General features: G+C 52.4%; 1 protein-coding gene across 1 annotated transcript; it reads left to right on the top strand.

The window, feature by feature from the left end:
- The first annotated feature begins 4,159 nt into the window (after positions 1 to 4,159).
- Positions 4,160 to 7,961, top strand: UQCR11 (ubiquinol-cytochrome c reductase, complex III subunit XI). The gene is made up of 3 exons (XM_068537325.1): positions 4,160 to 4,275; positions 7,185 to 7,333; positions 7,807 to 7,961. Exons 1-2 carry the CDS (start codon positions 4,226 to 4,228, stop codon positions 7,303 to 7,305), a joined length of 171 nt encoding a protein of 56 aa, XP_068393426.1. The 5' UTR covers positions 4,160 to 4,225; the 3' UTR covers positions 7,306 to 7,333; positions 7,807 to 7,961.
- Positions 7,962 to 15,928: the final 7,967 nt, after the last annotated feature.

Below are 15,928 nucleotides of genomic sequence, written 5' to 3'. Positions count from 1 at the left end.
ACCGGGGTTTGATGGGGTGGTGGTGAGCAAGGCCGCAGACACTGGGAAAGGTGGCCACGGTGATTCCTTGCTCTAGAAGCAAAGTTCCTCGGGCAAAGCCAGGGACCTGCACTTGGAATAAGGGCTCCCGGGATGTGGAAGCTGACTGGCTCCTGGCGGAAGGCCACTCCGAGTTAGTATGTATGTACGTATTTATTTTAACATCTTTATTGGATCCCAATGCAGGGGGCCCAGGTTCTATCCCTGGTTAGGGAACTAGATCCCGCATGCCGCAACTAAGACCTGGCGCGGCCAAATAAATAAATAAATATTTTTTAAAAATAAAATAAATATTAAAAAATAAATAATGTAATACACCAAAACCCACTGAATGATGCACATTGAATGGGTGAATTGTATGGTGTGTGGATTATACCTCAATAAAGGTGTCTAAAAATATCTTAAAGGTGCCAAAATCCTTATCCGGGGAGGCGTTGCCTCTGTCCCAGCAGGGGTCGGCTCCATGGAAATTTCTGGAAGGAGCATCTGCTTGACTCAGGTCAGAGGAATCTGGTGGCAGGGGGTTGGGCACAGGGAAACTGGGGCGGTGGATGTGTGTGCGGCTTGACAGCGCCAGTGGTGTCGCAGGTGTGTTCCTGAGTCCAAGCCTTTCAAAGCCTGCAGCTCCCCATCTGCTGGATGCCCACCGGGCCCTCCAGGGCTGACAGAGAACACGCAGAGCCCGGTCCTGGGGCAGCCCTGACACCCGCAGGCCAGGGAGGGAAGGGACATGCCTGACTGAGACAGACGGTGCCGGGCTGCAGCAGGGTGATGGGAGCCACAAAAGAAACGCCCACGTCCTGACCTGTGAAGGGCACCCTATTTTGAAAAAGGGTCTTTGCAGATGTAATCAAGTTAAGGATCTCAAGATCGTCCTGGATTAGGGTGACCCCAAATCAATGACAAGTGTCCTTATAAGAGACAGAAGACAAGAGACACAGAGGAGAAGCCACGTGACAACAGAGGCTGGAGGGAGGCAGCCACAAGCCAAGGGATGCCGGGGGTGGGGCGGGGTGGCAGGGTCCAGAAGCTGGAAGAGGCAGAAAGGACCCTCCCTTGGAGCCTCCGGAGGGACCACAGCCCTGTGACACCTTGATCTCAGACATATGGTCTCCAGAACTGGAAGAGGATAAACCCCTGTGGCTTTAAGCCACCCAGCTTGTGGTCATTTGTCACGCAGCCACGGGGAATTAATAGTATCTGTGCCCTTTTTTAAAACGGCAAAACATCCAAACGCAACAGGGACTCTTCATACCTGGCTGGTGGGAACACAAACGGATACAAGGACTTCGGAAAAGACTTTGGCGGTGCACCTGAAACTAACATGTTACACGTCAATTACACCTCAACAATAATAAAAGCGTTTGGCAGTTTCTTCTACAGTTAAACATAAGCCTCCCATACAAGTCAGCCAGCAGCCAGTCCACCCCAGTCATCCACCCAAGAGACACAAAGACACACGTCCACACAAAGACCTGGATGCAACTGCTCATTGCAGATTCCTCTCCCACCGCCAAAACGTGGAAACAACCCAAATGTCCTTCAACAGGTCAGTGGGTAAACACAAGGGTCCACCCACTCCATGGACCATGACTCAGCAGTAGAAAGAATGAACCGCTGACAGAAAAAATGGCTTGGATGATTCAAAATAGCTACGCTGCGTGGACAAAGCCAGACACCAAAGAAAACATACTCTATGATTCTCGGTAGAAAAGTGTAGAAAATGCAGACTAATTCACAGTAGCGTGGTTGTAGGGGCTGGAGGGGGGAGTGGGTGGGGTCCCAAAGGGGCAGGAGGAAACTTCCAGGGGACGAAGAGGAGGTGTTCATTATCTCCACAGTGTGATGGTTTCATGGGTGTGCACATATGTCGAAATACCAAGCTGTATGTTTTAAATACGTGCATTTTTGTAGGTCAAATATACATCGGTAAAGTTGTAAAAATTGTAAAAGAAAAGAATCCAACAGATGAACGGATAAACACCATGTGGTCCCTCCACACACGGGAGCATCACTCAGCTGTGAAAAGTGGTGAAGCCCTGACACTCGCTACAACGTGGATGGACCCTGAGAACACGATGCTCAGTGAGAGAAACCAGACTCAGGACACACAGTGTGTGATTCCATTGATGGGAAACGTCCAGAACAAACAGATCCACAGACAGAGAGTGAATTCCTGGTTGTCAAGGGCTGGGAAGGGGGCGGGGGTGGGGTGACTGCTGATGAGGACGGGGCTTCTATTGGGGTGATGGAATGTTCTGGAATTCGATGGAGGTGGTGGTCGCACAACCTTGTGAACGTACTAAAGACCAATGAATTCTACACTTTACAATGGTTAATTGTATGTTATGTGAATTTCACATTAATGAAAACAAGAAAAGTCGTTCCGTTTCCTGAGGGCCAGATAGGGATCCTGCATGGAACCCAGGAGGCCAGGGCAGAGGGCCAGCAGGGTGCGAGGGGGGCCAACCGTTCTTGCTTATCCACCATCTCTTCTGGTCACAGAATCCTGGTATTCTCTTTTGGGGATCCTCCTCCAATTTCAGCCCACATCCTCAAATGAGAGGGGCCAACTCTGCCCTGTTTCCACAGCACGCTAATGAGAACCAGCTTAGGGGCATTTTCTGTGATTATTGGGAAAGAGGTGCCATCTTCCTGCAAGGGTTGCTGGAATGTCAACCAAGAGTTTCTGGGTGCTTCTGCTCAGAGTTCACCAGAGAGTAAGGGCAACACAGAGGAAAGAAGAGCTGAGAGATAGGGAGAAGATTTATAATGATATTGCTGGACTCCTGGATGCAGCTGTGCCTGAAGCCATCTAACATGCCATAGAACTTCCTTCTGTTCTCTTAAGCCAGTTTTTGCTCTTCGTTTATCACTTGAAGCAAAAAGCATTCTGCCTTGTGAGCTGAAGTGCATTAAGCAGAAGGAACAATGCGGCAGAGCTTCAGAAACTGCTGGATCCAGGACCTGCAGCCTCAAGGCCTCTATGCCCACCTCTGCTCATCTTTTCACGCAGGTCTATTCTCTGTCTCATGATTTCTAATCTCTGTCTCAGATTCTACAATCTCCAGGGTGGCCCCTACATCCCACTTTTTAAGTTTCCATCGAGGACAGAGACTTAATTCAGGTCCTCTCTGATCCCAAGCTCAAAAATCCCAGGGCAACTGGAAAGGCAGAGAAACAATGTCCAACTCAATAGCAACGAGCACCCCTCCTGCCCAGACCGTGGTCTCCAACCAACCCCCTGGTCGGAGGCCAGGGCTAGGTGAGAACCTGCAGCCCCCTGGGAACCGCAGTCTTGGAGGGTGCCGAGGGGCCGATCCCAGCAGGATGGGCTGGGCTGGGCAGACAAACGCCACGGTGTCCAGTCCGCATCTCCAAGCCTGCATTCGACGCTGGGACCCCGGAGGCGGTGAAAAGAGAAGGCGAGCCCGAGCGAGGCTGGGGCGGCGGAAAGCAGAGGGCGGGGGACCCACCTGTCCTGGGTCCGTCAGCTAACAGGTGGTATCCTAAATGTTGACAGCGCGAGGAACCAGGCCTCCCTCTGCTGCCGGAATTAGGAATCACTCCCAATCGAAACGTGCAATTTCCCACCGAGCCTCCGAGCAACAGACAACAAAATGCCAGCAAACCGAGGCTCGGGGAAGCGCTGTCATCTGGCCAAGGTCCCACACACAGCGAGTCCAGCGACAACGCCTAATTCCTCCAAAAGGGAGTTCAAATCCCACCCTTCCCCTCTGTGCGACTCTGGGCTTAACCCTTCGCCGTCTGGCCTGTTTCTTTAACTGTAAATAAAGTTCTGGCACGTAATAAGGACACAAACTCACCAGTCAAATGTCGCGAGCCACACTTAGTCGCAGGAGGTTACGCAGCTTGGGGCCACCCTGACCGCCAGAGCTGAGAGGCAGACCCCGCGTCCCCACGTCACGTGGTCAGAAAGCCCCGCCTCCCGGACCCGCCCACTCTAGTCTGCGTTCTTCAGACCCTCCCCGGAAGTGAGTGCAAATATCTTCCGAGTCTGCGCGCGCAGTGGCGGTCCCCGGATCTCGCGCGGTAGCCCGCCCGGGCTAGGCCGGGCCGGGCGGGGCGGGGCCTCCCTGTGGGCCTGCGCGCTGCGGCGGCCGCGCCTGCGCAGTGCGCCCGAGCCGGCGGGGCCAGGGTCACCCTGAGCTGGGACGGCGCCGCTATGTTGGAAAGGTTCCTGGGCCCGCGTTACCGCCAGCTGGCCAGAAACTGGTGAGGATGCGGCTACCGCCCCCGGACCCCTTGTCCTCCCAGGTCCCAAATGGGGAAACTGAGGCACAGAGCGGCGGCGCGGTCTGCCCCGCGCGTGTCTGCGTGTCTGGCCCCCGATCCTGAGTCGCTCTGCCTGGGGGCCGCGACGGTGCCCACCCAGTCCGCGCCCAGCACCTCCGGCTCAGCTCCTGGGGCCTGGAAACTGATCCTGTGCGCTCCTGGCTTTGCTTTTGTTTGACGTTGTTGTGAAGCCGACGGCTGCTCCTGTCCTTGACTGACCCCCGTGGGAGGCGGGTGGGATGGGGGTGACCCCACGTGGCAGCCGAGATTGGGGAGCCCACGATGTGAGGCGCTGAAAAACAGGGGGCCTGTACTCCGCAGTCGTGTCCCTGAGCCCCGGCAGGGAGAGTGACGGGTGGGGGCTGTCCCTGGACAGTGGCGCCGGCAGGGACCTTCGGGTGGACAGTGACAGTGGCGCTTTACAGCTGGGGCGACCCAGGCTCAGGGAAGGGCCGTCCCTGGCGTCGGGTGGGACCCCCAGCGGCCCCTGCAGCCCCTACCGCGGGCGGCTCGAGCCCCCGGGCGCTGTCGGTCCGTCCCCATCTGCGCATGGTCAGACCAGCGACCCCCTCATCCAGGGTTTCGTTCAGTCGGCAGCAGCACCCACTGAGCACCTGGTGTGTGCTCGCATCTACCACTGAGTCGGGTGCCAAAGACACAGCGATAAACGGAACCTTCCTGGCTGACGCTCTAGGTCGTGGACCAGAAAAAAATTAAACCGATGTGATCCATGGCATGAGGATGATGTAAAGTAATAAAGGGGGTGGGCGCAGCACTGTCCCACCCACACTGGCTTCCGGAGGCCAGGAAGCGGGACTCACCCCCAGGAGGCACTGTGGAGTTGTGGGGTCTCAGGCTCGGAGCATCCGCGCTCGCCAGCTGGGTACTCTGCACTCGGCTCCTCCCCGAGCCCTGGGCGTCTTCCTGTGAGGAGGGGGAGGAGAGGTGGTGAGGGTGTAACGAAGTCCCACGAGGGACTGTCAGCAGCATCATCACCTTCGGTGCCCCGTGGAGGTCAGGTGTGTGGCCACCTCCCTCTCTGTGAGCTCCATAGGGCCCCAAGGGGAGTGGCCAGGATGATTGGGGGGGGGGCCGGCGGTGGAGGCCTCCCTGAGGGCAGGCTCCTCTGACATCAGCACCCCTCAAAGCTGTTGGGCTGTGAGAGGAAAGATTCCCTCTCTGTTCGTGACACCTGCCCCAGAGCCTGCTCCAAAAGCAGCAGTAACCGGGACCCCACCAAAGCGCAAAGTTGAGTTGTACGGGCCTCTCCCCAGGGAGCAGGGGGTGTCGTTGGTGAGGCAGGTTGGGGAGGGGGTGTTGCTGCTTCCATCTCTCCACCCCAACACCCCAGGCCCATGGGTTACGGCGGTCCAGTGAAGTGGGCACCCATGTACAAATTCTGCCCCTGCACAGATCAGCGATGGAGCCTGTGAGAGTTCTCTGTCGCTGTGTAACGAAGAGCCTACCAAATGCAGCAGTTTTGCAGACATTCATTATCAGTTTTTGTGGGTCAGGAATTGGAACACAGCTGAGTCCCCTGATCAGTGTCTCATCTGAAGGCTTTACTGGAGGTTTCCAGGTCACACCTGTGGTTGCAGCAGGGGGCCACCCTCAGTCCTCTGCCACAGGGACACCTCTACAGGGCAGCTCACAAACTAGCAGCTGGCTCCCCGCAGAGAGGGTAAGAGCAAATGAGCACGCCCTGACCTAGCCAGTCTCTAAAAGCCCATCTCAGAAGTGACGTTCCCTCGCGGTCCAGTGGTTAGGACTTGGCGCCGCCGGGGCCCGGGTTCAATCCCTGGTCGGGTGACTAAGATCCCGCAAGCCGTGTGGTGCTGCCAAAGAAAACCAAACCAAAACAAAAGAAGTGACAGCCCATCATCTCTCGTATTTGATTCATCAGAGGCGAGTGACTGGATCCTGCTGACCTCAAGGGGAGGGGCTGTTCAGGGGTGTGAACACCAGGAGGTGGGACTGTTGGGGCCATCCTGGACCCTGCCCATCACTGGACGTAAATGTGGAGTGTGGTGGTCTTGGAGTCCCTGCCTCGGCTGTGCACCCGGTGGGCTGTGTGTCTCGGGGCATGGCTTGCCCTCTCTGTGCCTTGGTCTCATCTGTGAGACAGGGACCCTGATAACTCACATCTCCCTCAGTCCATCGGCTGTCTCAGGGATCGAGCTGCTGCAAATCGCGTTAACGTGCCTACCTGCAAAGTTTAGGTATCCTTATGCTTTACAAGCTTGGGCTTTTTCTCTTTTTAGTGGAATTCCTCAAATAAAACCTTAAGCAGGGACTTCCCTGGTGGCGCAGTGGTTAAGAGTCTGCCTGTGCAGGGGACACGGGTTCGAGCCCTGGTCTGGGAAGATCCCGCATGCCACGGAGCAACGAAGCCCGTGCGCCACAACTACTGAGCCTGCGCTCTAGAGCCCGCGAGCCACAACTACCGAGCCCGCGTGATACAACTACTGAAGCCCACACGCTCCGCTCACAGCCCGTGCTCCGCAACAAGAGAAGCCACTGCAATGAGAAGCCCGCGCACCGCAACTAGAGAAAGCCCACGTGCAGCAACGAAGACCCAGCGCAGCCAAAAATAAATAAATTAATTTACTAAAAAAAAAAAAAAAAAAAAACAACCCTCATGCATATTCTAATATGAAAGCAGATGGGAATGGAGTTGCCTCAGGGTCACCTGCCTGGTGCCTGCCCTCAGGGTCATCAGCAGGATGTGTCCACACGCTGGGCAGGGCCAGGTGTGTTGGGGGGTGTGGGCACCTGGTAAACGGCAGCTTGGGATGGGGGGGATCCGGTCACGCTACCGGGAGGGTGAGGCCTGACCCCCGTTCTTGCAGGTTACCCACAGTGGGCATGTGGGGCACCGTGGGAGCCGTGGGGCTGGTGTGGGCCACTGACTGGCGGCTGATTATGGACTGGGTGCCCTACATCAACGGCAAGTTCAAGAAGGACGATTAATTAAACCCATCCCCCTCGGACCCCTCCGGTAAGTTTCAGCAGCTGTCGGCTGGTGTAGCCCGGGATTCGTGAGCAGCAGAGGAGCAGTGTTCCCTGCAGGTCCAGGGCTGGGCCGGCAGGTGTTGGGGGCTCACCTGGAGAACCCTGCCTGAGGGCGGAGCCCTGCACTAGCCTCCTGCCTGGTGGCGCAGAGCTGCCAGCCAGCAGCCTCGGTTTGTGGGGCTGGGGAGTGGGTGCTGCCCCTCGGGGCTCAGTCCTGGAGGCTGAGCCTGCACCCTGGGTGGGACGGAGGGATGCCCCGTTTTACAGACAGGAAAGTGGAGGCTGGCCTCCCTGGGTGGGCTGCTGTGAGCACTGACGAGCCCGGCGCTGTGCTGCCCACCTGACAGCCCAGAGTGCACGTGCATCCCCATTTCACAGACTCCTAAGTGGCACAGCCAGATCTGGTGTTAGAGCCTGTCTGCAGCATCTGCTGCTCACCCTGCTTCGTTCCCCCTCCAGGTGTCTGGTGGTGCTGCCCCCTTCCATCTGCATCTGGAACGGCCCAGGCTCTTGGGATTGACCTCGAGGAAATACACGGCGCGAGTTAGGTTTCCTATGTTGGTGGAAATAGCTTTGGTGTGTGAACACACACGGCATTAAACCTCACTCTGAAACCTGCTGGCCTGCACGTGCTCATGCTGGGGCTTGGTTATCTTGACTGCAGGCCCAGGGGCCCAAATGACCCGGGGAGCCTTTCAACTCCAAAACTGCAAATCTGCAGTTTCCCAGTGGCTGGCAGACATGGTTTGATTACTTCAGATGTTTAGTGGATAATACCTGCACGGGGTTTTTACTGATTGCTGCCTTAACAAGTTACCCTTGACCTAGTGGCTCAAGACAAACATTATCTCTCAGAATTTGGGAGTGATCTTTCTGGGGGTTCTTGGCTGAGGGTCCCTCATGAGGTTGCAGTAGAGGCATCAGCTGCATGATGAAGGGTGGTACCGGGGTGGGGTGGGGAGTCGGGGCTTCCAGGAGGCGCCCTCACGTGGCTCCTCCCCACGTGGGCCTCCCAGACGCTGCTTGAGCCTCTTTACTACACAGCAGCCCGAGAGCAGGCAGGGAAGAGCCTCTGTGCCTTTTATGACCTACTCAGGACTCTCAGGCCATCTCCTGCTCCACATCTTATTCGGGAGGAGAATTAGGCTCTGTGTCTGGAAGGAGGAACATCAGAACCTGTAGACGTGTTAAACCATCACCGGGGATACAAAAATGAGCGGGTACACGAGGATATACTGCATACAGGCAGTTCCCTCCAACTCCTGCCAAGTTCTGGAAAATTCTAGAAACGTTCTATTTGTGCAGAAGAGCTGTTTTATTAGTCTGTTTGGGCTGCCACAATAAAACACAGGCCAGGCAGCTTAAGCTACAGAATGAATGTCTCACAGTTCTGGAGGCTGGAAGTCTGAGCTCAGTTCTGGCAGGGTTGGTTCCTGGCGAGGGCCCGCCTCCTGGCCTGCAGACAGCCCCCTTCTCACTGCATCCTCACGTGGCCTCCCCTTGACATGTGAGCAAGTGAGCTCTCCAGGGACTCTTAGGACATGCTAATTCTAGGGGACCAGGGCCACACCCTTCTGACCTCATTTAACCTTAATTGTTTCTGCGGGGGGGTGCCATCTCCACATGCAGCCACACTGGGCGTTAGGGTGTCAACATACACATTTCAGGGAGACACTTTTCAGTCCACAGCAGCTTTGTATATTTTAACACAAGTAGTGGCATGTTCTACACACTTCTGCACATTTTCCACCTATGGCTTATTTCCTGGAAGCCATGCTACTTTGGAAAGCACAAAGCATCATGAAAAAGTCTACAAATAAGGGACTTACCTGGTGGTCCAGTGGTTAAGAATCCACCTTCCAATGCAGGGGTTGCAGGTTCGATCTTAGTTCGGGGAACTAGGATCCCACATGCTGCGGGACAACTAAGCCTGTGTGCCCCAACCAGAAGCCTGCAACGAAAGATCCTGCGTGCCGCAACTAAGACCCAAAGCAGCCAAATAAATAAATATTTTTTTTAAAGTCTGCAAATAAATGCTGGAGAGGGTGTGGAGAAAAGGGAACCCTCCTACACTGTTGGTAGGGATGTAAACTGGTGCAGCCACTATGGAGAACAGTTTGGAGGTTCCTTAAAAAACTAAAAATAGAATTACCATATGATCCAGTGATTCCACTCTTAGGCATATATCTGGAAAAGATGAAAACTCTAATTCAAAAAGATACATGGAGGGCTTCCCTGGTGGCGCAGTGGTTAAGAATCCACCTGCCAATGCAGGGGACACGGGTTTGAGCCCTGGTCTGGGAAGATCCCACATGTCGCGGAGCAACTAAGCCTGTGTGCCACAACTACTGAGCCTGCGCTCTAGAGCCCGCGAGCCACAACTACTGAAGCCCGCGTGCCTAGAGCCCGTGCTCCACAATAAGAGAAGCCACTGCAATGAGAAGCCCACACACCGCAAGAGTAGCCCCCACTCGCCGCAACTAGAGAAAGCCCGTGCGCAGCAACAAAGACCCAACGCGGCCATAAATAAATAAATAAATAAATGTATTAAAAGAAAAGATACATGGACCCCAATGTTCATAGCAGCACTAGTTACAATAGCCAAGGCATGGAAGCAACCTCAATGTCCATTGACAGAGGAATGGATAATGTGGTACATATACACAGTGGACTATTACTCAGCCATAAAAAAGGATGAAGTATTGCCATTTGCAGCAACATGGATGGACCTAGAGATCATCATACTAAGTGAAGTCAGCCAGCCAAAGACAAGTATCATATGATATCACTTACATGTGGAATCTAAAAAGATGATACAAATGAACTTATTTACAAAACAAATAGGCTCACAGACAGAAAACAAACTTCTGGTTACCAAAGGGGAAAGGGGGGAAGGGAGGGATAAATTAGGAGTTTGGGATTAACGTACACACACTACTATAAACAGATAAACAACAAGAACCTACTGTATAGCACAGGGAACTATAGTCAATATCTTATAATAAGCCATACTGAAAAAATATGAAAAAAATATACATGCATGTGTATAACTGAATCACTTTGCTGTACACCTGAAACTAACACATTATAAATCTACAATTCAATTAAACAGAAAAGAAACACACAGCGTCCTCAGTTTTTAAATGGCTGCCTGGTACCAACATTTACTAACCAGTCTATTAGCAAAGGACATTCATTTCCTGTCATTTGCCATTATAACAATATCTGTGGAGTGATGTTATTTCATACATAAATGAATAGATGCCACTTAAATACCTATAAGTGACGGATTCTGAGATAAGTTACTCAATTTTTTAAAAAAAATTTCTAACTCATGCAGATGTGGACAGTCCCACAGCCCCCCATCAAAGCCTGAAACAAAAGGAAATGTGAGCCCCTGTACACGAGTTACGTATTTTTGTAATGGCTAATGGTTTTAATGAAAATATCTGAGTTTGCTTTTGTGAAAGCCAAAAAAGTAAAATTCTAATAACTTCAGGTTCGGATTAAGTACAATATTTAGGCTTAAACTTCTGTGAGTTCTCATACAACTCCTTTTCAACATTTCAATACTTTTTCAACCACTTCAGTGTTCAGGGAGGGGAAAGTTAACCATCAAAAACTACATAAAAACTTATTGTATAAAGGGGGACTTCCCTGGCGGTCCAGTGGTTAAGACTCTCTGCTTCCAACGCAGGGGGTGTGGGTTCGATCCCTGGTCGGGGAACTAAGATCCCACATGCTGTGCTGAGCGGCCAAAAAATAAAATAAAATAATAAAATAAAATAAAATACTAAATAAATAAAGTAAAAATATCTTCCTACAATGTCTTGTACTAGGTCGGTGTTCAGTAAATATTGCTTTAAAAAATGTATAAAGGGCATATCTTCCTCATTTTGTCTCACTTTAAAATGGCACAGTACTGTTCAATCTGTATTTAAATTTTTTACATTTTGTATATAAATAGCTCCTACAATTCAATAACAAAAAAAAAACAGTCCAATCGAAAAATGGGCAGAAGACCTAAATAGATAGTTCTCCAAAGATGGCCAATAGGCACACGAAAAGATGCTTAACATCGCTAATTATTAGAGAAATGAAAATCAAAACCACAGTGAGTTACCACCTCACACCAGTCAGAATGGCCATCATTTAAAAAGTCTACAAATAATAAATGCTGGAGAGGGTGTGGAGAAAAGGGAACCCTCCTACACTGTTGGTGGGAATGTAAATTGGTACAGCCACTATGGAGAACAGTACGGAGGTTCCTTAAAAAACTAAAAATAGGGAATTTCCTGGCAGTCCAGTGGTTAGGACTCCGTGCTTTCACTGCCACGGGCCCTGGTTCAATCCCTGGTCGGGGAACTAAGATCCCACAAGCCGCATGGCGTGGCAAAACAAAAAATAGAATTGCCATATGATCCAGCAATCCCACTCCTGGGCATATACCAGACAAAACTATCATTTAAAAAGTTACAGGCACCCCAATGTTCATAGCAGCATTATGTACAATTGCCAAGACACGGAAGTAACATAAATGTCCATCGACAGATGAATGGATAAAGAAGTTTGGTACATATACAATGGAATACTACTCAGCCATCAAAAAGAATAATGCCATTTGCAGCCAACAGGGATGCAACTAGAGACTGTCATACTAAGTAAGTCAGAAAGAGAAAGACAAATACCATATGATACCACTTATATGTGGAATCTAAAATACAACACAAATGAACATATCTACAGAACAAAAACAGACAGACACAGAGGAACAAACTTGTGATTGCCAAGGGTGGGGAGGGATGGAGTGGGAGTTTGGGATTAGCAGATGCAAACTATTATATACAGAATGGATAAACAGCAAGGTCCTACTATATAGCACAGGGAAATACATTCCATATCTTGTGATAAACCATAATGGAAAAGAATATGAAAAAGAATATATATATATGCATGACTGAGTCACTTTGCTGTATAGCGGAAATTAAACACAACATTGTAAATCAACTAACTATATACTTCATTAAAATTTTAAAAATTTTTGACATTTTGTTCATCATGGATTTTTTGCATTCATTTCGGATTGTTAAAATATTGCATTAACTGCCATTAATCTTGAAGTTTCTGGCGCCCACTAAACTTTCTGCCCAAGGTAAGTGCCATGAATGCCTCATATTAGCTTGCAGGAACGCTTGGCTGGGGACATCTGTGGTTGTCACGACTCGGGGGGGCTCCTGGCGTGAGTGGGCGGGGCCAGGGATGCTGTTCCACACCCCCCAGCGCCCACGCTGACCCCACAGAGAATGTACTGGCCCCGACGGCAGCAGTTGCAGGGGAGAGAGACCCTGCCTCCGAAAGTCTTTTCAAGGTCCTCACATGGCACCTCCTGGTTTAATTTCTATCTTTCACCTTGTGGAGACGGGCAGGACAAGACGTCTGCTTGGGGACTGGGCCAGCAGGCCTGGGCAAAGAGTTTATTTCAAAGGAGCAGCGCCCAGCCCAACGGGAGAGGAGCTGGGCAGCACCCGTCCCTCCCATCCAGGCCTCCTGGCCTCTCGTCTCTGCGTCTGCCGCCAGCACCCTGGGTCACGGCCACCCTCCCGGTCAGGCCTCTGGACCAGTCCCTCGAGGACAGTCCTTGGCTCGGGCCAAGTAACACCCAGAGACCCCCACTGTCTATGCTGTGGGGTCAGCCTGGGCCCGAGGGGGTCAGACTCCCTGAGAAGCAAGTGAGACCGGCGGGGCTGGTTCTTGAGGTGGAGGCGTTGCATTTCCATCATCCAACCATGAGGTCAAATCCAACACCACACGTCCATGGGTATACGACTGTCAAAACCCAGAAAATAGGGCTTCCCGGGTGGCGCAGTGGTTGAGAATCTGCCTGGTAATGCAGGGGACACAGGTTCGAGCCCTGGTCTGGGAAGACCCCACATGCCGCGGAGCGGCTGGGCCCGTGAGCCACAATTACTGAGCCTGCGCATCTGGAGCCTGTGCTCTGCAACGAGAGGCCACGATAGTGGGGGGGCCGCGCACCGCGATGAAGAGTGGCCCCCGCTTGCCTCAACTAGAGGAAGCCCTGGCACAGAAACGAAGACCCAACACAACCAAAAAATAAATAAATAAATAAATAATAATTAAAAAAAAAAAAAAAAATGCAAAAAAAAAAAAAAAAAAAAAAACCCAGAAAATAACAATGGAGGATGTGGAGAAATCAGAGCCTTTGTTCGCTGCTGGTGGGAATGGGAAATGGGGCAGCCACAGTGGACAACAGTCTGGCAGTTCCTCAAAAAATTAAACATAGGGCAACAGGCACATGAAAAGATGCTCAGCATCACTAATCATCAGACAAATGCCAATCAAAATCACAATAAGGTACCACCTCACACCTGTCAGAATGACTATTATCTAAAAGTCTACAAATAAAAAATGTTGGTGAGAATGTTGTGGAGAAAAGGGAACCCTCCTACACTGTCGGTGGGACTGTAAATTGGTGCAGCCACTATGGAGAACAGTAAGGACATTTCTGCAAAAACTAAAAATAGAAGTACCATATGACCCAGCAATTCCACTCCTGGGTATATATCCAAAAGAAACAAAAACACTAATTCAAAAAGATACATGCACCCCAGTGTTCAGAGCAGCACTATTTACAATAGCCAAGACATGGAAACAACCTAAGTGCCCAGCGACAGATGAACGGATAAAGATGTGGCACATATATATAATAGAATATTACTCATCAATAAAAACGAAGGAAATTTTTCCATTTGCCTCAACATGGATGGATTTGGAAGGTATTACGCTAAGTGAAATAAGTCAGACAAAGATAAATACTGTATGATACTGGTCATCTATGGAATCTAAAAAATACAGCAAACTAGTGAACATAACAAAAAAGAAGCAGACTCACAGATACAGAGAACAAACTAGTGGTTACCAGTGGAGGGGGAGAGGGGCAAGATAGGGGTCGGGGGTGGGAGGTCGGGGGTGGGAGGTACAAACTGTTGGGTGTAAGATTGGCTCAGGGATGTACTGTAGGACATGAGCAATATTGCCAATATTTGGTAATAACTGTAACTGGAAAGCACACTTTGAAAACTGTATAATATAAAGTTACAAAAAAATATATTAATGTTTTGCCCTTCTCAAAAAATGAACAAAAACAAAAACAAAAATTTAAAATATAGGATCGCCACGTGATCCCGTAATTCCAGCTCTGGGTGTGCACTCAAGAGAAGTAAAAGCAGGGCTGGGGTGGTGCTGGGGTCTCCTGTCACAGGAAGGCTGACAACTTTTTCCTTTAAGCGTCTTCACGTGCTTTCACTGATTACAATGTACGCATCTATCTTTGCAACTTTGATTTTTAAATGAAAACGAAGTCGCACACGCTGGGAGAAAACACAACAGCGACCAGCACTGCCCTCTGTGGAAGGCCAGGTCCTGGAGCCCTGGGTTTGGGCCTGACCTGCACACAGGCATCCAGTGCCCCGAACCAGCTTTGTAACGGGGTGACCGCTCGCCGATCAGGGTGCCTCCCCGGCCACGATGCCCTTTGTCTGTGGGAGAGCAGCCCAGCTACCCCTTGGGGAACCCAGGAGGGAAAGGGACGTAAGAAATTGAGAAGTTGCACTTACCCGGGGACTTAATATAAACAAGTGACACCTGTGGGCCATGGCCTTCGGTGTCCCGCCCAAGCCCCGCCTCCAACTAGAGCAGGGACCTGGGCGGCCCCAAGGCTGCGAAGACACCTGCAGGGAGCTCCAGGTGCGCGGCCCAGGCCTGTTGCCCTCGGGGGAGCCCAGGGCCTTCCCACCCGCAGCCTCCCCCTCCCCCAGGGACCCGACGCCAGGACAGGCCCGTCGGGAGGCCCAGCCCGCTCCTGGCACTGCCCACAGCTCCGGCCACTCACTCAGCAGTCTTTTCTGAAGTACCTGCCCTGGGCCGGCCAGGCTCTGCCCTGGGGGAGCAGGGCAGGCAGGAGAGGGCCTGGGGGAGGGGGAGATTCCCAAGTAAGGGACTGGAGCCCCAGGAGACAGAAAGCGGATGGACTAAGGAGGAGGCGGGAAGAGGGGGCCGGATTCTGAGATGTCATTAAAGCGTCGGGTGGGCCTTGGGGTGTGGAGGTGGGTGGTCACCGACAATGACCCTAAACGCGGATGCCAGTGACGAGACCAGGGAGGCAGCGGGATGACGGTCCGGCACTGGACGGGCATCCCGGGACACAGACGGGGCCTCGGAGGAGGCGCAGGAGAGAGACCAAGGCGAACAGCGCAGCGGCAAGCAGGGGCCACCAGCCACTTGCGGGCGGCCCAGGGCGCAGGCGCGGAGAGGACGAGCAGCGTGCCGCCACAGGCCCCACCTTCAGGCCGCGCGCTGATTGGCGCCGCCGCCGAGGGGCGGGACCTGCGCGGCGCCTGCGCAGCACGGGGCCCCGCGCGCGGGCGGGTGGGCGGAGCGGGCCCCCCGAGCGGGGGCTGGCGAGCGCGGGGAGGGGGCCGAAAGGGCGGCAAAGCCGGCGCGCGCCCGGCTGGGGGCGGAGGGCGGAGGCCCGCGGGCCGGAACAGCCGCGGCAAGTGGCGGC

This window comes from Eschrichtius robustus, chromosome 2 (genome assembly GCF_028021215.1).
Source record: "Eschrichtius robustus isolate mEscRob2 chromosome 2, mEscRob2.pri, whole genome shotgun sequence".
Taxonomy (NCBI): domain Eukaryota; kingdom Metazoa; phylum Chordata; class Mammalia; order Artiodactyla; family Eschrichtiidae; genus Eschrichtius; species Eschrichtius robustus.
This window is presented reverse-complemented; position numbering and strand designations above follow the sequence as displayed.